Below are 23,538 nucleotides of genomic sequence, written 5' to 3'. Positions count from 1 at the left end.
GAAGGAAGCGTTGCATTTAGGCTGTCGTCTCCTGCCTGTATGGTACCATTGACAGGAAACAATAGCCTTTCTCAGAGAAGATGCTGGAAATAGAAAGTTGGACACTGATCTCTCAGGAAGCTTGCTCCTCGACTTTCCACTCTTCCCGTATCTGGTTAAAAACTGCCACAATAAATAAATAAATTTTTGATTTTATTTTTTAAATTTTGCATACAGATGTTTACATCTCTTTAATATTACTCATATTCATAGATACTCTTCATGTATTGAATGTAGCAGAAATTTGGAGAAATTATATTTTTCTATTTCTCTTTTTTAGAAGAGGGGAAGGAGCCTCGAGAAATCTTTCCTGCTAACCTAGACAGCTAACCTCAGTCAGCAATCAGATACTGGCCTCCAGTGGCTGATTGGAGAATTAACTTTTTGTTAGCTAAGGTTTTCGCCAGGCACAATTGTAAGAGAGCAAAGAAAGGTCCTTTCCTATCAGCGCTACTTCCTTCTTCTTAGCATCCCACACCTTCCTGAGTTACAATGGTGGGAAGTTAGGTGGTGAGGTGAATCATCTCTTCGGCTAGAGGGCCACATCTTGGAATCACACCTTACAGTGGCAGAGCTTGTCCACAGATAAGACCTGCTGATATACGTGCAGAGTAGGTAGTACCTGTGGGTTCCTCTTGTTTCCTGTTCCTACCCACTCAAAAGCTAAACCTTAAAAAGAAAAAGAGAGAAAAGAAAAGGAAACTAAAATTCTTTAGCCCAATTCTTTCCAAAATTGTGAACCTGACTCAGTATAAGGCCAAGATACTTTGGAAGATGGGTTATTTTGGCTAATATTTTAGGGCTGCAAAATACCAAATGGTGCCATCTGAACCTGCAATGTGTTTCTATTCAAGTCTAGGAGAGACTCAGGAACAGATCGAACTTCTATGGAACCTGGCCTTCTAGATGCCTTGAGTACATTTTGATAAAGTATGCAAGGTCCCCAGGAAAAATTATGTTTCTTATGAGCCAATTTTTAACATATAATTTCAATTAAATAGTTCTATTACAGTAGTACATTGTGCCAACATTTTGATAAATGTGAGCATATTGCTCACAGTAATTTTAACCTTTGGGAATATATTACATCACTTACAAAGCTCAACTTCCACAAAATGTTTCTTAGGAATGTTGACTCCAGAAATGTTATCAAGGAGAATAAATGGATTATATTTTTTATTCCAAATGAATGTATTCTAATTTACTAGGTTAATTGTATTTTTTCCTAGTTAAACCTCTTCACTCAGTCTAACTCAAGAGTTTTTGAATCACACAGTTTTAACAGCATTCTCAATCAGCCAACACGTTATCAGGTAAGCATTCATTAGACGTATCTCTTGATCTGTATGTGATTCCATATATGTCTGCGTGTGTGTTTGTGTGTGTGTCATGAGTTGAATTATATTCTTGAGATATGCCATGAGGATAGCTCAGAACAAAGAAAATGATTCAACACCTGTGAAATTTTTTAAAAAAATTAAAAATAAAAGAAAATAGTATGTTAGTTGGAGGAGACTTTAGAAATCAGAGTCCAAGTCCTTCATTGTTTTTAACTAAGAGTTCCTCTTACAATATTGAAAGCAAAGTGTTGCTACAATTACCAAATAATGTATAACTTAAACTAAAGAAAGCAGTAGAAGACAGAGTACTTTAGAATGAATAATTCTCCCACAGCAGAAAAACTTGGTTTTTCTCTATGTTTTTCTTTCAGGTGATCCATTTTTTAAATGGATTGTTTGGCTATACTGTTTCATGAGTACTACTTTAAAATATCTTCTGCATTTTGATACTGAATGTGACATTTGAACACTATTCTCCAACTCAGGGGAAGTTATAGCCCTTTGTTTTTCATCTAGTTGATCATTTTGATCATCAAGTCTTTGACTTTCTGATGTGTATAAGTTCACAAAAGTGAAGATCAAGGAATTTATAATATATTGGTGACGTCAATTACTGCATATTGTTCTATTCCTTATCCAATTTTTTTAGAAGCAGGAAACCACAAAATGACTCAGCACACTAATTGTCAGTCTTTTTTTTTTTAAGAAAATTTTTGTAAATTTTACATATTTGTTTATTTTTGTGTTATTGATTTTGTCTAACTTTATTTTTAATTGATAAATAATTGTACATATTCATTGTCTACATAGTGATGTTTTGATACATATATAGGGATCAGATCAGGGTAATTAGCATATCTGTCATCTCAGACATCTATCATTTCTTTGTGTTGGTAACATTCAATATCCTCCTTCTAGCTATATGAGACTGTATGATATTAAAATATCATTGTTAACTATGGTCATGCTATAATAGTGTAGAACAGTGGTCCCCAACCTTTTTGGCACCAAGGACCGGTTTTGTGGAAGACAGTTTTTTCACGGATGGGGTGGGGTGATGGTTTCAGAGTGAAAGTGTTCCACCTCAGATCATCAGGCATTAGATTCTCATAAGGAGTGCGCAACCTAGATCCCTAACATGTGCAGTTCATAATAGGGTTCACAATAATAGGAGAATCTAATGCCGCTGCTGATCTGACAGGAGGTGGAGCTCAGGCGGTAATGCTCGCTTGCCAGCCTCTCACCTCCTGCTGTGCAACCTGATTCCCGACAGGCCACGGACAGGTGCCAGTCCTTCGCCTAGGGGTTGGGGATTCCTGGTGTAGAACACTAGAACTTATTCCTCCTATCTAGTGGTAATTTTGTTTCCTTTAACAAATCTCTCCATATCCCCCCCTACCCCTACCTTTCCCAGTCTCTAGTATCCTCTGTCCTACATTTTACCTCTATGAGATCAACTTTTTTTAGCTTCTGCATATGAGATAGAACATGCGGTGCTTAACTTTATGTTCCTGGCTATTTCACTTAACATAATGTCCTCCAGTTCTATCCATGTTGCTGCAAATGACAGGATTTCAATCTTTTTTATAGAGTCCATTGTGTATATATACCACATTTTTTATATATTCATCTGTTAGACACCTAGGTTGATTTCATATTTTGAATATTGTGAATAGTGCTGCAATAAAACATGTGGGTGCAGTTGTCTCTTTGATAGGATGATTTCTTTTCCTTTAGATAAATTCCCAGGAGTGGGGTTGCTGGATCATACGGTAGCTCTATTTGTAGTTTTTGGAAAATCCTCCATACTGTTCTACATAGTGGTTGTACTAGTTTACATTCCCACCAATAACATTAGAGTTCTCTTTCTCTGCGTTCTTGCCAGCATTTTTTTTTTTTTTTTGTCTTTTTGATTGTAGCCATTCTAACTGGAGTGAGATGATATCTCATTGTGGTTTGGTTAGTGATGTTAAGCATTTTTTCATCTATTGTTGACCATTTGTATGTATTTTGAGAAATGTCTGTTCAGATTATTTGCCCATTTGTAATTGGAATTTTTTTTTTTTTTTTTTTTTTGCTGTTGAGATTATTGAGTTCCTTGTATATTCTGGATATTAATCCCCTGTTGGATGAGCAATTTGCAAATATTTCCTCCCGTTTCATAGGTTGTCTTTTCACTGTTGTTGTTTCCTTTGTTGTGCAGAAGTCTTTGGTTTGGTATGATTCCATATGTTTATTTTTGCTTTTGTTACTTGTGCTTTTGAGGTCTTGTTCATAAAGTATTTTCCCAGACCAATGTCCTGAAGCATTTCTCCTATGTTTTTTTCTACTAGTTTTATCATTTCAGGTCTTACATTTAGGTCTTTGATCCATTTTGCACTGATTTTTATACAAGGTGAGAAGTGGGAGTCTAGTCTCATTCTTCTGCATATGGATATCCAGTTTTCCCAGCATCCGTTACTGAAGAGACTGTCCTTTTCCCAATGAGTGTTTTTGGCATCTTTGTAAAAACTCAGTTGGTTCTAGATACATGGATTAATTTCTGAGTTCTTAATTCTGTTCCATAGGTTTATATGTCTGGTTTTTTTTTTTTTTTGCCAGTACCATGTGGTTTTGGTTTCTACAGCCTAGTAATATATTTTAAGGTCTGATTGTGTGATACTTCTAGTTTTTTTCTTTTTGCTCAGGATTGCTTTGGCTGTTTGGGGTCTTTCGTGATTCCCTACAAATTTTAGGATATTTTTCCTATTTCTGTGAATAATGTCATTGGTATTTTGATAGGAGTTGCATTGAATCTGTAGATTGCTTTGAGTACTATTATCATTTTAACAGTAGTAATTCTTCTGATCCATGAGCATGGGGTACATTTCCCTTTGTATCCTCTTCAGTTTCTTTCATCAGTGTTTTGTAGTTTTCCTTGAAGAGGTCTTTCATCTCCTTGGTTAATGAATTCCTGGGTATTGTAAATGGCATTGCCTTTTTTATTTTCTTTTTCAAATAGTTTGTTGTTTGTGTATAGAAATGTGACTGATTTTTGTATGTTAATTTTGTATTCTGCAACTTTACTGAATTTGTTTATTAGTTCTAAAAGTTATTTGGTAGAGTCTGTAGGTTTTTCAATGTATGAGATCATGTTGGCTGCAGACAGGGACAATTTGATTTCCTTCTTTCCAATTTGGATACCCTTTCTTTCTTTCTCTTGCCTAATTGTTCTGGCCAGAACGTCCGGTACTATGTTGAATAAGAGTGGTGATAGTGGGCATCCTTTTCTTGTTACAGTTCTAAAAAAGCTTCCAGCTTTTCCCAGTTCAGTAAGATGTTAGCTGTGGGTTTGTTACATGCCTTTATTACATTGAGATTCTTTCTTTCTATACCTAATTTATTAAGTTTTTTATCATTAAGGAATACTGAATTTTATGAAAAGCTTTTCTCATCTGTTGAGATAATCATACAGTTTTTATCCTTCATTCTGTTGATGTGATGTGTGATGTTTATTGGTTTTTGTATGCCGAAACATCCTTGCATTCCTGGGATAAATCCCACTTGACTTATCAAGTGGGATTTTGATGTGATTTTGGATTTGATTTATTCGTATTTTATTGAGGATTTTTACATCTATGTTCATCAAGGATATTGGCCTGTAGTTTTATTGAGTGCTTATTTTGGTATTGGGGTTATACTGGTCTCATAAAGTGAGTTAAGAAGAATTCCTTCTGCTTTAATTTTTCCGAATAGTTTGAGAATAATTGGTATTAATTCTTCTTTAAAAGTTCAGTGGAATTCAGCAGTGAAACGATTTGGTCCTGGACTTTATTTTATTATTATTTTTTTAGAAGATGTTTTATGCACTCATTTAATCTTGTTACCTGTTTTTGGTCTGTTTAGATTTTCTATTTCTTGTTCGTTCAATCTTGGTAGATTGAATGTGTCCATGATTTTATCTATTTTCCCAGGTTTTCTAATTTATTGGCATATGGTTATTCATAGTAGTCTCTAGTGATCTTTCATATTTCTGTGCTATCCATTGTGATGTCTCCTTTTTCATTTTCTGATTTTACTTATTTGAGCCTTATCTCTCTGTTTTTAAGTTACTCCAGCTAATGGTTTGTCAATTTTGTTTGTCTTTTAAAAAAAAAGCCTTTGTTTTGTTGATTTTTTGTATTTAGTCTCAATTTTGTTTATTTCTGCTCTAATCTTTATTATTTCTTCTACCAATTTGGGGTTTGATTTGTTCATGCTTTTCTTTCATGCTTTTTTCAAGCATTTTTTATGCTTTTTTTCCCCTTTATGTGCTTCATTAGATTGCTTATTTGAAATCTGTCTAGTTTTTTGATGGATGTTGGCATTTATTGCTATAAACTTGGCGCTTACTCCTGTTTTTGCTGTGTTGCATGGGTGTTGGTTGTATTTCTATTTTCACTCATTTCAAGGAATATTAAAATTTCATTCTTAATTTTTTCCTTGACCCATTGGTCATTCAGGAATATGTTGCTTAATTTTCATGTATTTGCATAGTTTCAAGGGTGCCTTTTGTTATGATGTCTAATTTTATTCCATTGTAGTCAGATAAAATACTTGATATAATTTTGATTTTATTAAGTTCCTGAGACTTGTTTTATGTCCTAACATATGGTCAATCCTAGAGAATGTACCACGTGCTGATTAAAAGAATATATGTTTTGGGGTTGGGTCTGGTAGCTCACACCTGTAATCCTAACACTTTGGGAGGCCAAGGCAGAGGGATTGCTTAAGCTCAGGAGTTTGAGACCAGCCCGAGCAACATGGTGAGACCCCACCTCTACAAAAGTGAAAAAAATTAGCCAGGCATAGTGGCACATGCCTGTAATCCTAGACACTTGGGAAGCTGAGGTAGGAGGATCTCTTGAGCCCACGAAGTTGAGGCTGCAGTGAGCCATGATTGCACAACTGCACTCCAGCCTAGGGGACAGTGTGAGACACTGTCTCAAAAAAGAAACAAACAAAAAAAAAAGTGTACTTCCAGCTGTTGGGTAAAATGTTCCATAAATGTATTTTTGGTCCATTGGTCTTGGTGTAGTTTAAATCTGATGGCTTTTTGTTGATTTTCTGTCTAAATGATCTGTCTAATGCTGAGAGTGAGGTTGAAGTCCCCAACTATTATTATATTAGGATGTATTTCTCCCTTTAGACTTAATAACATTTGCTTTATTTATCTGAGTGCTCTGGTGGTATTGGGTGCATATATATTTACAACTGGTATATTCTCTTGCTGAGCCGATCCCCTTATTATTATATAATGCCTTTCTTTGTCTCTTTTTAAAGTTTTACTTTTAATAGTTACAGTGTATTCCATCATATGGTTATACTTATCTAATCATTCTTTTATTGATGGAAATAGAGGATATTGCTAATATTTAGCTATTACAAGCAATACTATAGTAAATCATTTTGTATATATAACATCTCAATCATGAACAAATACATGGAATTGTCTGGTTAAAATATATTTGAATTTTAATTTTTTAGCTATTATCATACTGATGGAGCTTGTACTAACTTACATTCTTACAATAAATATGTTGAGAGCACCTATTTCCTCCTTAATTTACAAACACTGTGTTACCAAAGGTTTTTATCTTCACTAGATAGGTTAAAATGTGCTGCTTTGCATTTCTTTATCATGAATGAGTTTTACCTTCTTTTTTATGTTTAATGTCATATATACTTGTTACTCCATATATATTTGCTTTTCTTGATGGGCTTTTTGTTATCAATGAAGAGGAATTCTTCATATTTTAACAATATCAGCCTTTGTGTTATGACTTAAGAATGTTTTTACCAGTTTGTGTCTTTTTAATATTTAAAGTATTTTTTCCCATCCACAACTTTTTTTATTTTTGTATAGTCAACTTTACAAATTGTTGATGGAGTCAGGTTTTGTGTCCATAGGAGATTATTTAATATTTTTAACTCATATTTCTTTAGTTCTTTCACTTCTTTGGACTCTGAAAATACTTGGTTCATATAGAATATATTTTCATTTAACCTGTAGGATGGGAATCCAAATATGTTGTCTTTCCAGATTATTATACAGCTGGGTGTGTTGAATAATCTATCTTTTCTATTGATTTGAAATACCACTTTAATAATTTACTGAATTCCTGTATAAATCTATTTCTAGGCTTTTCATTCTGTTCCATTGATCTGTCTATTCATGCTGTAGAATCCACATTAACATAATTGTTATAGTTTAAGACAAAAATCAAACAAACAAAACACACATACATGTGCATGCTTGCACATGTGTACATATGCATGTGCACACACACATACACATCCTTCAGGGGTTTTGTTTTGTTTTTTTTTTTTTACAGAATTTCCTATTATTTTTCCTTTCTTTTTTTTTTTTTTTTTTTTTTTTTTCTCTTTTCTTTTCTTGAGACAGAGTCTCCCTCTCTTGCCCAGGTTGGAGTGCAGTAGTGCAATCTCGGCTCACTGCAGCCTCCAACTCCTGGATTCAAGCAATTCTGCTGCCTCAGCCTTCCAAGTAGCTGGGACTACTGGTGCCTGCCACCACGCCCAGCTAATTTTGTATTTTTAATAGAGATGGGGTTTCACCATGTTGACCAAGCTGGTCTTGAACTCCTGACCTCAAGTGATCCACTTGCCTCGGCCTCCCGAAATGCTGGGATTACAGGTATGAGCCACCAGCACCCAACCTCTTCCTTATTTTTCTATTTGAATTTTAAGGTGGGCTTGTCTGCTGGTGTCTTTATTTTGATCGCGTTAAGGCAAATTGAAGTTTTATAATGTTGTCTTTTCTTTTCTAAGGATATGATACTTTTCGATTTATTAGGTCTTCTTTTGTGTATTTGGTGACATTTTAAAGTAGTCCCCTTATTGTTTATATTAATTATGATTAATTTGGTGCAGTTCTCACAAAACCACCACATACCAACCTTTAAATTGCTAAAAGAAAATAGAAATTTATTTCTCTCTCATGTTCCTAATGTGGTACCTAACAATGTCAGGGACCCAGGCTTTTTCCATCATATTACTGCATCATGAATGGCTTTCAGTCTAACATTATCTCATGTTCCAAGAAAGCTCCTGGAGCTCTGCCTGTTATTTCTACATTCCAAAATATAGTTAGAAAGTGATAGAGAAGAAAGTTCCTTCCTATAAGAAACTTCTGTAAAGTTGCACAAACCACCTGTCTGCAATGGAGCCTGGGAAATAAAGTCCTAATTTCAAGTGGCCACGCACCAAGTCAAAAAGCTGCGGAAGAGAAATGGTAGTGTCTGCCGAAGTGGACTATACTATATGTCTTGGTGTTTATCTTAATACTTTTAAACATACTTAGGTCTCTGTTAATTGATTGATATGTTTCAAGTTTTATCTTTTGATCCTTCAGCTCTAAACTATGAAGAAAATCAATATGCGTGTTTACACCATTTTCCCCCTTCCTCTCCCAGCTCCTGCTTGTTAAATTATTAGAACTGTGCTTGTTGGGGGAAGAATAATAATTTTCTTAATCCCTTTAGGTTCAGTACCTGGGGGCTATGAATTAAACTGATAAATGACTGATAAACAGGAGGGGGAAAAAGGATTATTTATGCATGCAGTGCACATACATGTAGAAAAACTCAGTGATGAGTGGCTCAAAGGGGTAGTTAGCATTTGGGGCTTATATACCAACTTAACAAAGGACAAGAAGTTTGTGGAGAGGTGATATGACAAAGGAAAAAGTGTTTGGGTTGCTAAAGGTAGTAAATTGTTGGAAGGTAGGAGAAACTGATAGAAGATACAGGTTATTTTAGTAAGGTTTGCTTGTACAGAACCACCTTGGTGCTGACTTTCTGTCCCCAGTGGTAATGATTGTTTTTGTCCTAATCTGAGAGGGGGAGAGGAGGAAGACCTTCACAAAGGGAAATGTATGTCTTGTTTTTAGGCAGATGGGTTAGGGCAGAGAGCTCTTTCTGTGTTTCCTACTTTTCAGTTGCCTTCGGCTCAAAATAATCCTTATGCCAAAATGGCATATTTTGGGGTGGCATACTCTGATCCACTTCACTACCTTTTCAGGACTATAGCCTACATTTGGTTTAGTTTTCGTCCCACTGTTAAACATAGTCCATATTCACCAGCAGTCTTTTTTGCCATAATTTTCTATTTATCTCTTTGTTAGCTTAAGTTTGTCTTTTTGTAATTCCTTCAAGAAGAATCTATGGGAACTATGTTCTCTGAGTGGGTTTATGTTCTAAATTAGTTTCCATTTCTATGTATTTATATTGACTACCTGTAATATACTTAGGTGATATTTTTAATGTATGTGTAGACGTTGCTCCAGAGCCTCGTGGAATGGAATGTTGATGTGGAAGAATTTGAGGCCAGACTGATTGTTTTCCTCATATAGTTGACCTGAGGTTTTAGTTTGAATGCCCCAAATATCTTTATCTTTTAAATCCAACAACTCGGTATTGATTGTTCTATAGGTGGATCTGTATCAATTTTTCCTGGCACACACTATGGCCATTGTATTTTTTTTTTTTTTTTTTTTTTAGATGGAGTCTTGCTCTGTCATCCAGGCTGGAGTGCAGTGGTGTGATCTCAGCTCACTGCAACCTCCACTTCCCAGGTTCAAGTGATTGTCCTGCCTCAGCCTCCCAAGTAGCTGGGACTACAGGTGCCGCCACCATGCCCAGTCAATTTTTGTATTTTTTTAGTAGAGATGGGGCTTCATTGTGTTAGCCAGGATAGTCTCGATCTCCTGACCTCGTGATCCATCTGCCTTAGCCTCCTAAAGTGCTGGGATTACAGGAATGAGCCACCGCACTCAGCCACACTATGGCCTTTCAATATGTACATTTAGTCGTCTTTTAATTTTTGAATAATTTTATTGAAATATCTTGAAATATTTTTTCTGCTCCATTATTTTGGATTTCTTCTTCAAAGACACCAATTTAAAGCCTACTGAATTCTTCTTGACTGTCTTCCATATCTACCATTTTTTCCCTATTCATTTTGAATTTTTCATCCATTTCTATTTTAGGCTCCTTTTTTCTCAAACTTTATTTTTTAATTTTATTTTTAATTGACACATTATAATATGCATACTTATGGCATACAGTGTGATATTTCAATACATGTATACATTGTATAAGGATCAAAGCAGTGTATTTGGCGTGTTCATCGCCTTGTTCATTTATCATTTCTTTGTGGTAAGACCATTCAAAATCCTCTCTTCTAGCTATTTTAAAACGTACGATACAATGTTAACTATAGTCCCCCTACTGTGCCCTGTAACACCTTAACTTACTTCTTCTATCCAACTATAACTTTGTACCTGGTGACCAACTTCTCCCCACCTCCCATTCCCCCTGCCCTCTCCAACTTCTGGTAGCCACTATTCTACTCTCTACTTCTATGAGATAAACTGTTTAAGATGTCACATATGAGTGAGGTCATATGATATTTGCCTTTCTGTACCTGGCTTATTTCATTTAACATGATGTCCTCCAGGTCCATCTGTGTTGCCACAAAGACAGAATGTCATTGTGGCTGAATAGAATTCCACTGTGTGTATATATACAACCATACTTTCTTTATCTGTTCATCTGTTGATGGACAGTTAGGTTGATTCCGTATTTTGGCTATTGTGAATAGTGCTGCAGTAAACATGCGAGTGCAGATATCTCTTCACCATACTGATTTCATTTCCTTTGGGTATATACCCAGTAGTGGGATTGCTGGATCATATGGTAGTTCTATTTTTAATTTTTTAAGTATCTCTTCAATATACTGATTTCATTTCCTTTGGATATATGCCCAGTAGTGGGCTTTTTGAATCATATGGTAGTTCTATTTTTAATTTTTTAAGGAACTTCCATACTGTTTTCTGTAATGGCTGTACTAATTTACATTCCTATCAATAGTGTATGAGTTTTCTTTCTCCACGTCCATAGCAGCATTTGTTATTTTTTGTCTGTTTGATAATAGGCATCCTAACTAGGGTGAGGTGAAATCTTATTGTGGTTTTGATTTGCATTTCTGTGATGATTAGTGATGTTGAACATTTTTTCATATGCCTGTTGTCCATTTGTATGCCTTCTTTTGACAAATGTCTCTTTAGGTCTTTTGCCCATTTTTAAATTGGATTACTTGTTTTTTGCTGTTGAGTTGTTTAAGTTTCTTATATATTCTGGATATTAACCCCTTGTCAGTTGCATAGTTTGAAAATATGCTTGCTGTAATCCCATTTGCCTATTTTTGCTTTTGTTGCCTGTGTTTTTGAGGTCTTATCCAAAAACTCCGTGCCCAGACCAGGGTCCTGAAGTATTTCCCCTATGTTTTCTTCTAGTAATTTTATCATTTTGAGTCTTACACCTGAGACTTTATTTTGAAATGATTTTTGTATGTGGTGAGAGACAGAGGTCTAGTTTTATCCTTCTGCGTGTGGATGTCCAGTTTTCCCAGCACCATTTGTTGAAGAGACTGTCCTTTCCTCAATGTATGTTCTTGGTGCATTTGTTGAAAATCAGGTAGCTGTAAGTGCTTCCTGGTTCATAGACAACTGTCTTCTCACTCTGTCTCATATGGCAGAAAAGGGACAAGGAAGTTCTGTGGGATCTCTTTTATAAGAGCACTAATCCCATTCGTAAGGGTGGAACCTAATCACCACCATCACATCGGGGATTAGGATTTGAACACATGAGTCTGGGGTGGACAAAACATTCAGTTCATAACAAGTGAACAAGTGAGTGATAATAACAATTGTTTGGTTGTTAGAGTTTTTTTTTTTTTTCATGCAGCACGATTACAATAGGTAAGACTTACCTTTAAAACTATTGCAGAACTTGGGGGTGGGTGTGGTGGCTCATGCCTATAATCCCAGCACGCTGGGAGGCCGAGGTGGGTGGATCACCTGAAGTCAAGAGTTTGAGACCAGCCTGGTTAACATGGTGAAACCCTGTTTCTACTAGGAAAAAAAAAAAAAAATCAGAACTTGGTCTACTAAATAGGGATTTTCTTTCAAAGTGATAACTCTTAGAATATACTAATTCTAATGGGGCTATCACAACTCAGAATATTTTTAGAACATCTTTAAATAATTACTTTTATAATTAGTCCATAAGACAAAAAATGTTTCATTTTTTTCTAGTTACTGAACTTAGCTAGTTATTCCTATTAATAAGACTTAGTGCCATGACTTTGCATTTTTTAAAAAAATGATCATATCCAACTTCAACAAACATGTAGCCATCACCAATAGGGTCATCACCTTATGTGTTTTATATCCAAATGAGGGGTTTTTTCTCCAAAACAATTTATTTAAAGACAGAGATTCAAATATGCCCCAAGGGGCCACAGCGGAAGAGTTTCAAAAATGTTTTGATCAGGGCCAGACATGGTGGCTCACTTCTACAATCCCAGTGCTTTAGGAGGCTGATATACGATGGCAGTTTAAGCCCAGAAGTTTGAGGCTGCAATGAGCTATGATCATGTCACTGAACTCCAGCCCTGGTGACACAGCAAGACCCTTTCTCTCAAAAAAAGACAAAAATACCAAAAACGTTTTGATCAATAGTGGTATTTATATTAAAATTAATTATTAATAGCATGTTGAAGTAATTCTTTTATGTGTGTAAAGAACTTTTTTTAACTGGGTGTGATTTTTTTTCTCAAGAACATACTTAGGAGGATGGCTATGATTAAATTCTGCTGATTTTAACAATATTTTATTTGTTCTTTATTGTAACAATATTTGTGTTTGGTTATTTCAAGTTAAAAGCATGCAGATATGCTATGATATGTTAAGAAATAGGAATTTATTGTGAGACTCCACAGAAGTTGGACTGTGGGTTCTTGAGTTTTATTCTCTCTATTGTCTCTTGTAGGCAGATCTGCTTTCACAGCTGACTTCGCTTTGGTAACACCCTTGGTCCAAACAAATACAGTATTAAACAGTCTTTGGCCCAGGTGGTGGACTCTGGTCCAGTCCATGAAGGATATAATTGATGACTTGTTTTTACTGGAAGCACATGACAGTTTTTCTCTAAATGGGGCAAAATGAGATGTTCCTGAACTCCACTCACAGTGAGCTTCCAGGCACATTCAGGACAACCCCTGTTATACATGATGTTAGGTTATACAGATACAAAGATATAGGTCATGGCTTCAAGAATCTCTCCATTGAAGTAGAATGGCAGTGTTGAGGTTAGGAAGAAAGAAAGGAAAGAATAAGTAGACAAATACTCACATAACACTACATACTCTGTGGTATAGTTATGCCTATATATGAAATAGAAATAAATATAGATGCAATGAAATATAAATGGTTTGGGAATAGAGAAAACAAAAATAGCTCAGAGCAGTCTGAACTATGTGAGGTATACAGGCCCAGAGAACATGAGTATGGGACTTTCAGTCACAGCCCCCTACCTCTACCCATGCCTGAGGACGGTTGTCTAAATTCATTTGTTCCTGACTTGCAGCCTCACCTGTTATCTTCATGTTCCTGGAATTTGTGATGCAAAGAACAATGTATGACCATTCAAAAGCTTATGTTATTTCAAATCCTTGATAAACAGCTTAGGAACTGCCTCTTCTTTACATTTAAAAACTCACTAGTACTTGCTGCTAATTGGAGCACATATCCAGGGCAACTTGAATCTGTGCTCCCCAGGTTGCAGTCCTTAAACTTGGCCCAAATAAACTCTCTACTTATATATTTAGTTTGCCTCAGATTTTTTCTTTAGGTCAACAGAACTGGGAAACCTAGAAGAGAGGATATTTTAAAGTCAAGCAATAGGTTTGCAGGTCCCTCTTCAAAAAAAAAAAAAAAACACAGAAAAAAGTAACAGGTAAAAGTCAATCAAGTAGAAGGATAAACAGATTTATTATCTGTTGCCCCAAAGAACAGAACTTGGACTGATAGTTATTTTGGCTTCAATACAAAGGAGTTGTTTTCTAAGAGCTATAGTTGTCCAAAAATAGATTAAACCAGCTGTCTGAAAAAATAGCAGGCCCTCAGTCACAGAAGTTTATACAGAAGCTGTGTAATGGTAATCTTTCACAAAGTTTCATGAGTGGTATAAAAACGTGAAAAACAATGATTCCTAAGGTTCTTTTCCTGTCGAAAATTTTACTCTATACTTCTGAGTTTTTTTCTATTTGTCTACATCAGTCTTATTACCCTTCATTGACACTTTTTAGGTTGTTAAAATTCATAGTACAAAACCTACTAATGACAGTCAAATTTGGCTTCTCTGTAGAATTAAATGAGAGAATGAATGTAAAAGCACCTGATAGAGTGCTTAACAATTATTAGTTGAATTTGATTCAGTGAAAAATACCAAGTGAGAAGAAAAGCTTTCACTCCTTTTGGAAAGGAAGATATCTAACCACCTCACAGCTACCCAACCACGCACATCTTATTTCTTCTCCTAGTCTTAATGGAGGGTTGAAAAATGAAGTTGGGTTTGTTTGCAGGAAGGACTGTTTGAAGTAAGTACCGCCTGGGATCTTTACCTGGTTACCACTGAATTTCAGTTTTGGAACCTCTGTTTAGGATTTCCATATCCTGGACGGAGAAAAGCAATAGTCTTTATAGAGTTAGAATGTCTTCCTTAAAGAGTGACTCACAGGCTTGTACCAAGAAAGCTGTATAATTTCTGGAGGTTTGTGGAATGTGGAAGTTAATCTGTTGACTTCTATTGTGTTAGTTAGTTAGCAATTTGAGCAAGAGGGAAAAAAGATGAATCTGTTATTGGTAGTTTAATTTTTAGTACTAGCTTTAATGAAAGAATCAGTTGGAAATGTAGTTAAAGGTAGTATTTAAAATGGTACTTTTACTTGTTACATATGAGTTTCATGGTCCTTGCTTATGATACTGTCATTAAGATGGATTTATCGAGATTTGCTTTACAGAGCTTAGATTATAATGAGAGAATAATAGTTATATTATTCGAGGACCTACTATGTAATTTACATGTACTGTCTCTTTTACAAGACACAGTCTAGCATTTCCATTATGCAGATTAAGATACCAAGGTTCCAGATCTACATGGTTTGTTCTTGCAACTCACAGTCTCAACTGTGTTAAAGAAAACCAGAGTTAGACAGTAGCTAAAAACAGATTTTATTCAGGAGCTATTGCAATAGGGGGAGAGAGGCCTCAAGAGTCTTTGTTGCCTATTACACAATACTGTCTTGGGTTTACTAGACAAGCTTCCTAATAGAATGGGGATGGCCAATCTTTATCTCCTTCTCTGAGCTGCAGATCATTTTAGAATTCTCATGAATTATCTTTCCAACATGAACAAAGGGATGGACTATTACCAGGTAGTGTCATATATGGGGAAACTGATTTCTGTCTAACCTCAGGTACCTTCTTGCCTTGTGCAGAGGCTCAACTTGTCTCAGCACTAATTGTTAAATAGTCATTTCTTTTCCATCAATTTGTATTACTGCCTTTCAAGCTGCTTTTAACTGATACACATAACTTTGTATTTTCGTTTTATAGGAATCTGTCTTCGCTGTCCCCTAAATTTAACCAGATCCCTGATATGTTCACCCATTATAGTGAATTGTTCCATATCAATATGAAGTTTCACTGGACTGGGGACTGTGTTCACTGTTGTATTCCTAGCACCTAGTTCAGTACCTGCCACGGAACTGGCTTTCAATAAATATTTGCCGAATGAATGAATCAATCCAGTTTAAGATCCATCCAGCTGTGAGTCTGTCTTGGGATCTAGATTCTATGCAATTCAACAGGTTTTATATCTTACAGTGACTGGTAAAATGAGCTTTTCCTTTTCAGTAGCATGGGCCCTCTCAGTTTCTTGTTATTCTCTGCATAACATTTTGAATCTTCCTGGATTCCTCTCTTTTACTTGACCTTGGTGTAATTTCTACTTTCTTAAAATTGAAGTATATATTTTCTACTCTCGCTATGCCTGCATCTTAGTTCAGGTCTTTTTCCCTTTCCTTTGTTATCTTTTATATACAATATTTGTTACATGCATAAGAATATGTATAATGCAAAATAAATTATGAAGCATAATTACATTCACACCTATGAAACCACCACCGACCTGACAATGATAACATTATCCATCCATTGCCTCTACTTATATGCACCTCCCTACCTACTCCTCTGCCTTCACCTAACAGTTAATCCCTATCTTGAAGTTGGGTTTCTCCCTTCTTGCTTTGATTTTCTTTTCAAATATAATTTATTACATGTGTCAATATTCCTAAAAATATATTTTATAGATTTACTTGTTATTGAGCTTCATAAGAATAGCTTCATACTTTGTGGTCTTCTGCAACTGGAATTTTTCATTCAACATTATGCTTCTAAGATTCATCCACACTATTGTGTGTGGCCATGGTGCATTAATTTCATTAATGAACACAATAACATTACATTATAACATACTACAATTTGTCTATTCTTGTTAATATTTGTTTAGATTGTTTCTAGTGTTTTGCAATTTCAGACAGAGTTGCTACAAACATTGTTGTATGTCTCTTGGCTCATACCTGCAAAGTTTCTCTAGACCTTATACTGAGAAGTGGACTTTCTAGGTGAAAGGGCATGCAAATGTTCAACTTTAAAAGATAATACCACCTGGCTGCAGTGGCTCATGCCTATAGCTCCAGCTGCTTGAGAGGCTGAGGCAGGAGGACAGCGTTGAGCCCAGGAGTTTGAGGCAAGCCTGTACAGTATAGTGAGACTCCACCTCTAAAATTTTCTTAATATAAATCAATTTAAAAACTAAAAAGATAATACTAAATTGTCAACAAAGTTGTCTACAGTCTTGCCAGTAAAATATAAAAGTCCCCATTGATCCATCTCCTTTCCAACACTTGGCATGACCAGATTCATTAATCATTCTCTTTATTAGATGTAAAATTGTGTCTCCTTTTAGTCATAATTTGATTTTCCCTGCAACAGAGTTTGAAATTGTTTCTTAAGCTTGTTGACCCTTCACATTTCCATTTCTGTGAAACATTCGTTTGTCTTTTGCCCATTTTAAAATTGGGTTGAGTTTTTCTTATTGAATTAAAGTTCTTTATGTATTTGGATCCAAATTATTTTTACTTACAAGTATTACCAATATTTTCTCCCAGTCTGTGACTTATCTTTTCACTTTCTTTATGGTATCTCTATAAACAGAAATTTTAAATTGTAATGAAGTTGCATTTATCAGTCTTTTCTATTGTAATCAGAAGTTTTAATCTTGTTTTTTTTTAAAATCCAGGCCTACCCTAAATTTATAAATATACTGTCTTATATAATATTTTATTTTAAGGATTCAGAAGCTTTATCTTTCACATTTAAGATGCACATGGTATTAATTTTTGTATTCAGGGTATGAAATAGGGCTCCAATTTATTTTTTTCCATAAGGATAAACAGTTATCCTAGAAGAGCATTTATTTAGACTGAAAATAGTCACTGTATATAGATATTAGAGAAAAGCATGCAATGTAACAAAATATATGGCATTTAGAAAATGTAAAATATAATACAGTAATTAGTATATATACAAAATTTAAAGAAAAGATATTGGAAGGACATACACCAAAATGACAACAGTGATTATCATTGGATGGTGAGGTTGCTAATGATTTCATTATTTAGTTGCTCTTCTCTGTATTTTACAAATTCTCTATCGAGAGCATACATTAATGTATTTTTCTAAATACTGGGAAATAAGGTAGTGTCTATGGGTGATAATGTAGCGTCAATGTAACTCAAAAAGAAACTGTCAGTTGAAAGAGAAGCCGTGAATTCAAATCTTCAAGCTTAACTTCTTTTTGAAAGCTTCTTCCATTTCTGAGGCAAAAAAAAAGTATTGGTGGATTATGCAATAAGTCTCAGTAGAAGGCGTTAAGAGAGTTAAGTTCTGAAACCTGCATAATTTTTCTATACATAGTTATAAAAAATTTTTCTCCCAATTTGTTTGCTTTACAGGTATGTAAGCCTCTTTGGAAAATAAGATTCGGGGCACTTATGTATATCAGTGGAGGTCTAATCATTTACTTTTGCCCAACAGCAGATAATGAAAAGACTTATAAAGCGGTATGTTTTGAAAGCACAAGTAGACAAAGAAAATGATGAAGTTAATGAAGGTAAGCATCTCCAACTTGAGAAACATCCTTTTATAACTAACTTAATGAACCTGGAAAACTTCATATTGAGGCATACTTTAAAAATCCAATCCCAGGTTATAGTTTGGATGCCTCTCAGATGGGAGAAGGATCTTATGTTACATTTTTAAAACTTCATCTTTTAAAATAAACAGTTATTTAAAATATTGATCAGAGGCAATTTATCTCTACTCATAGTGCCCTAACTGATTCTTAGAATGTAAAGACTGACATCTTTCTAGCAGTTTTTTAATCCCTCTGACATAAAGTAGTCAGTAGTATTGGTTACATTTTCAGTGAGTTCACATTAGTGTTAACATTTTTCCAGTTAAGCAGATAAAAGAACAGTGACTCAAACAGAATTCATGTGCTCAGGAAAACCTCTATTTTGTTGTTCAGAAACACATTTTTAACCTGTTTTTCTTGTCTGGTGCTTCTCTTTTGAATTTCACTTTCCCCCCTGCCTCCTTACTTTAAGCAAGCTTATTTTTTTAAGGCATATTTGAGGCAGGGCATCAGTGTGGACTATAGAAATTTTTCACAAAAGTCTAGGAGATAGAGCTAAACACAGGCCCAGAGTTGGAAAGAAATCAACCAGGGAGAAATAAGTTGCCCTAAAAATGGAAACTGTACCTTCCAACATCAATGAGATGCCACTAAATCTATCTACACTGATAAAAGAAGAAAGGGCTAAACTTAATAATATTGTTCATGGACTTTGAAGCCGTTACTTGATTAATACAAGGAATCCCTTTTAAATTGAAATCAATCTAATAGTATAAGTATGTAGAAAAGAAACCTGTGAATTTATAATTGATAACTAGCAAAAATCTAATCATGGTGACCTAATCAAACTGTCTCAGGAGAAAGGATTGGAATGAGGTTGTAGTTTAGAAAGCAGAAGTCTGATCAGTTGTACCATAACCTCCATGGGGGGTGGGGCGGGAGGAACAAAGTGGGAAGAATTGTATGGCCAAAACAGCATAAAAAACAAGAAGCATTTCCCAAGCCCTTGCACAAAAGAGGAAAATCAATGGGAATTCGGAGTTTTGAACAAAGTTCTTACTAAGAAAGTGTGTCATATAACCTCCTCGCTTAATTAATGAGGAAATTAAAATCTGAAGAGTTTGAGTAACTTGTGTTTCCTGAATTGGCAGAGTAAATATTTAATACAACACATAGGTTGTAGTCTCCCCATGAGTCGGGAACAAGGAAGAAAGGATAGTAGAAGGTGAAATGGGGCAGGGGGTCCTCTATGATACTGAATGGTGTGAAAATCCACTCCTTCCACCGAAGTCTGCCTCATGATTTCAAATAAGATCAGTTTATTCCTTTTATATTGCCATATGCCAAAGGAAGCACTTTTTTTTTTTTTTTTTTTTTTTTGCCACAAAAGGCTCCTCAAATGTTTTGTATTTCTGAGAGTTAGAATTTTTTTCAAATAAAAAGGCTCTGACTTTTATGTAATAGAAGAATATTGAAATTATACTTTAAAGCATATTAAAGATACCAGGAAATATCATCAAAGGTGTGTTTCAAATGCCATTTTATTATAAAAAGCTAAGTCAATGGTTTGAAGAATCATTTCTTAGATTCAAGGTAAATTCTTGCTCCAACATTCACTTTTGAAAGTCAGTGATTTATCTACATTACAGTCACTTGCAAGAGAATCCAGTGTTTCTTTTCTTTTTTAACCAAATACTGCCTCTCCTTGAAGAGAATCCAGTTTCTAATTGCAATACACGTATGCTCTAAATATTGCCAAACTGAACTATGGGAACAATTTATTTTTATAGCCCAAACTTTCCTATTCTCTTCAAGAATATATTGCCAGTGGTATCATATCTAAACTCCTCAATTGCGCTGTTGCTTGTTACTTCCTTATACATTAATCCTTTATGCTGGACAAACTAATGTCTTCATGTCCATTGCCATTACCTTCCCTAATAAACACTCTCTACTCTTTTTTCTTTCTTTCCCTTACTTCATATTTGCCTTAAAATTATTTGCCTGTCAGACAGATTGATTCATTTTTAGTAAAATTTAGTTTTTCTAGGATTCCCTTTGATCCTAGCAATGGGAAATGTTTGATGCAGGTGTCAACCTTTACACTTGAAAGAAACAAAGGAACTCCCTTGTAGTCAGGAAGGAGATATCCTGGCTATAGATTAGTTAACAGAGAATCACCTTATGTTAAAAGGTGGGTGAACAAAAGGACAATACTTTAAGCTGAGTGTTACTCTTAAAAAATATAGCTGGACTATTTTTATAGCTTTTTTCAAAGGTCAGTATACCTTTAAAGACAGATGTTTCTTAAATATTTTAAAGAAAAAACTTTGAAGTAGCTACTTTGGAGACCTTATGAAGCAAATACATTGATATTGTAAGAATTTCACTCTTTGTTCTCTTCTACATGCAAAGAGCAACTTACCAATAATTTTTTAATATCAATACTATAGGTGAATTAAAAGAAATCAAGCAAGATATCTCCAGCCTTCGTTATGAACTTTTGGAAGACAAGAGCCAAGCAACTGAGGAATTAGCCATTCTAATTCATAAACTTAGTGAGAAACTGAATCCCAGCATGCTGAGATGTGAATGATGCGGCAACCTGGATTTGGCTTTGACTATAGCACAAATGTGGGCAATAATATTTCTAAGTATGAAATACTTGAAAAACTATGATGTACATTTTTAGTATTAACTACCTTTATCATGTGAATCTTTAAAAGTTAGCTCGTAATGGTTTTATTGTTTTATCACATGAAAATGCATTTTATTTGTCTGCCTTGACATTACAATGACATACCATTGTGTTGAAAAGCCCAATATTACTATATTATTGAAATTTTTATTCATTTTAAACTCCACATCTTTGCACTACCTGTTTGCCTCCAAGAGACTATCAGTTTCTTGGGGACAGGGACCATGTCTTATTCATCTTTGTGTCTCCAGCATCTAGTACAGTGCCTGGTACATAGTAGGTGCTCAATAAATGTTGAAACCAACTGAACTGAACTGCCAACAAAATAAAAATAAAAAGTCCTCACTATGTAGCATACCTTCCCTTGTCCAAGTTCTGAGTTCTGAAGAGATCTTTTTTTTTTTTAAATAGAAACTGAAGAAATTTTACAACCAGCTATGACTTGGTAAGACATTCTTAGAATTTTAGGTGTCACTGATAATCCTAGAACCATTGAGCCCCGAGGGAAGAGTTTAACAACAAAATCGGTTAATGGAAAATATAATTACATTAAATATTTAAGTTTCATATAATTATTTAAAACAACACATTAAAGATTTTTCTAAAATACAGACTGCTTGCTTTCTATCTTAGACTTACATTTGTCATTTTTCAGTAATGTGATTTTCTTTTAAGTTGGAGATTATGCAGGGTTGTCATTTTGTTATAACGGTCTATTTTCTGCCTCTGCTGCTTTAATGCTAAATGAGATATCAACAGCTGACTTCGTATCTCATCCGTGAGCTCCCTTCTGAGTTTTGGAGGGTCTGCTCATGGGAAGAAATAGGAAAGAGCAATGACTATGGGCGTACCTGGAAAGACATGACCAAGCATCCCCAGGTGTGTTTCAGTTCCTTTTGAGGCATTTCCTGCCATCATTGCTTACAACGATTGACATCTTTTTTTCTTATCAAAGGATTCCAATTCCACTTTCTATATAAAATAGATTGTGATGTATCTACGTATGCCTTATTACATAACTGAGCAGAATGCTGGTAATATCCGCAATGCCTCTTGGGAAAAGGCATACAGACCAGTAAGTTCCCCGGTCGCTTCAGAGACCATAAAACATTCAAAGCATTTTTTAACCAGCTAGGTTTAAATCTCTCATAGAGTTATGTTTAGCATCCTGAGTCCCTTCAGTCAGTTGCTGTCAAGTCTTACAGGAATACGAATTGTGATCATAGCTCAAAGAGTTTCAGAGGTCCTTAAAACCAACTAAATACATGCTACTTTAAAATCATTGCTGTCACACAGAAAAGCTTTCTAGATGTGAAGACAGAAATAAGTGTTAAATGGAACTACATAAAGCTCTTTAAAGTTACTTCTTAATTTCTACTTTTTGAGAGTTAAATTAAGAAAGGAACTTTATACATTTTTTTGCTACCATTGTAGAATATTTCATTAACTTTTGTGCGATGCTAAGAGTATTTGTCTTAAACATTTTTAAGACTTCATGTTGTGTCTCAGAACTGAATAAAATATTGAATTTTTCCATTGTTATATGTTACCATATGTTATATTAAGGTAGTAAAGATACAAAGTTTCTATAATAGATATTTCTGATAGTTTTATAGTATGGTCCAGATTCCAAGTGTGAAAAGTTTTTGCTTATAGCTATGGAACTGAATATTTTGTAATTTTCTTCCTTGGGGTTGGAAAAAATGCTGAATGAAAAAGTGGCAGATTCAGCTGGGGACATTCAGCCTATGATCCTTGGAATCTGAAGATCAGAGAAGTATGAAGATAAGCCTCATGGTATCCACACGATGTGAATTAAAAAAAAAAACTGACTTTTTTTTTTTTTTTTTTTTTTTGCGTCCATGCCCCTCACAACTGTGGAGCTCTTAACAGGCATTTTTTCTTTATTTACTATGTATAAACTGGTAGTTTTAATATTTCATCTTTTTCCTTATCATTTCAAGGTGGTGTTTCAGAAGAAGGTGTGATGACAAAGTGTAGTGTGTGTGATTGATGTTTTTGATGCCCTGCCCAGATGCCCTCTACTGGGCCAGTGCACCTGTCTCCCATATTCTCCTGTCCAGTTCCTAGCTAATCACTTCCCCTGGAGAATTGCCCTCAGCTAAAAAGAAGCAGTTTTACCCTGGATGTGATGCCTCCAGCTTCCCATGGCCAGTGACTGATGGGGGGGGGCACAAAGGGCCGGCCCCATGTCTCAAGGTGGGGCCAACTATTTGGTGCAGTTCATGCTCCAGAGCTCCTGAAAGGATTAGGCTGATGCCAGACTCAAGTTGAGATGAAATCTTGGTTTAGCTTC

General features: G+C 35.1%; 1 protein-coding gene across 8 annotated transcripts in view; it reads left to right on the top strand.

Annotated features, from left to right (window-relative positions):
- The window catches only part of TRPC3 (transient receptor potential cation channel subfamily C member 3), a 73,674-nt gene extending 50,919 nt beyond the window's left edge, over positions 1 to 22,755 (top strand). For 3 of the 8 annotated variants that reach the window (XM_005555844.5, XM_015450790.4, XM_065545436.2), the window contains 3 exons: positions 1,269 to 1,352; positions 18,424 to 18,499; positions 20,977 to 22,755. In XM_005555844.5, the coding sequence (XP_005555901.1) occupies positions 1,269 to 1,352; positions 18,424 to 18,499; positions 20,977 to 21,119 (303 nt within the window). In that variant the 3' untranslated portion in view covers positions 21,120 to 22,755. The remainder of the gene's footprint in view (positions 1 to 1,268; positions 1,353 to 18,423; positions 18,500 to 20,976) is intronic. The other 5 variants (XM_045392839.3, XM_045392838.3, XM_015450791.4 and 2 more) reach the window with 3 other exon arrangements.
- The last annotated feature ends 783 nt before the right edge of the window (positions 22,756 to 23,538 follow it).

The sequence above is a fragment of the Macaca fascicularis genome, chromosome 5 (genome assembly GCF_037993035.2).
Source record: "Macaca fascicularis isolate 582-1 chromosome 5, T2T-MFA8v1.1".
Classification (NCBI taxonomy): Eukaryota; Metazoa; Chordata; class Mammalia; order Primates; family Cercopithecidae; genus Macaca; species Macaca fascicularis.
This window is presented reverse-complemented; position numbering and strand designations above follow the sequence as displayed.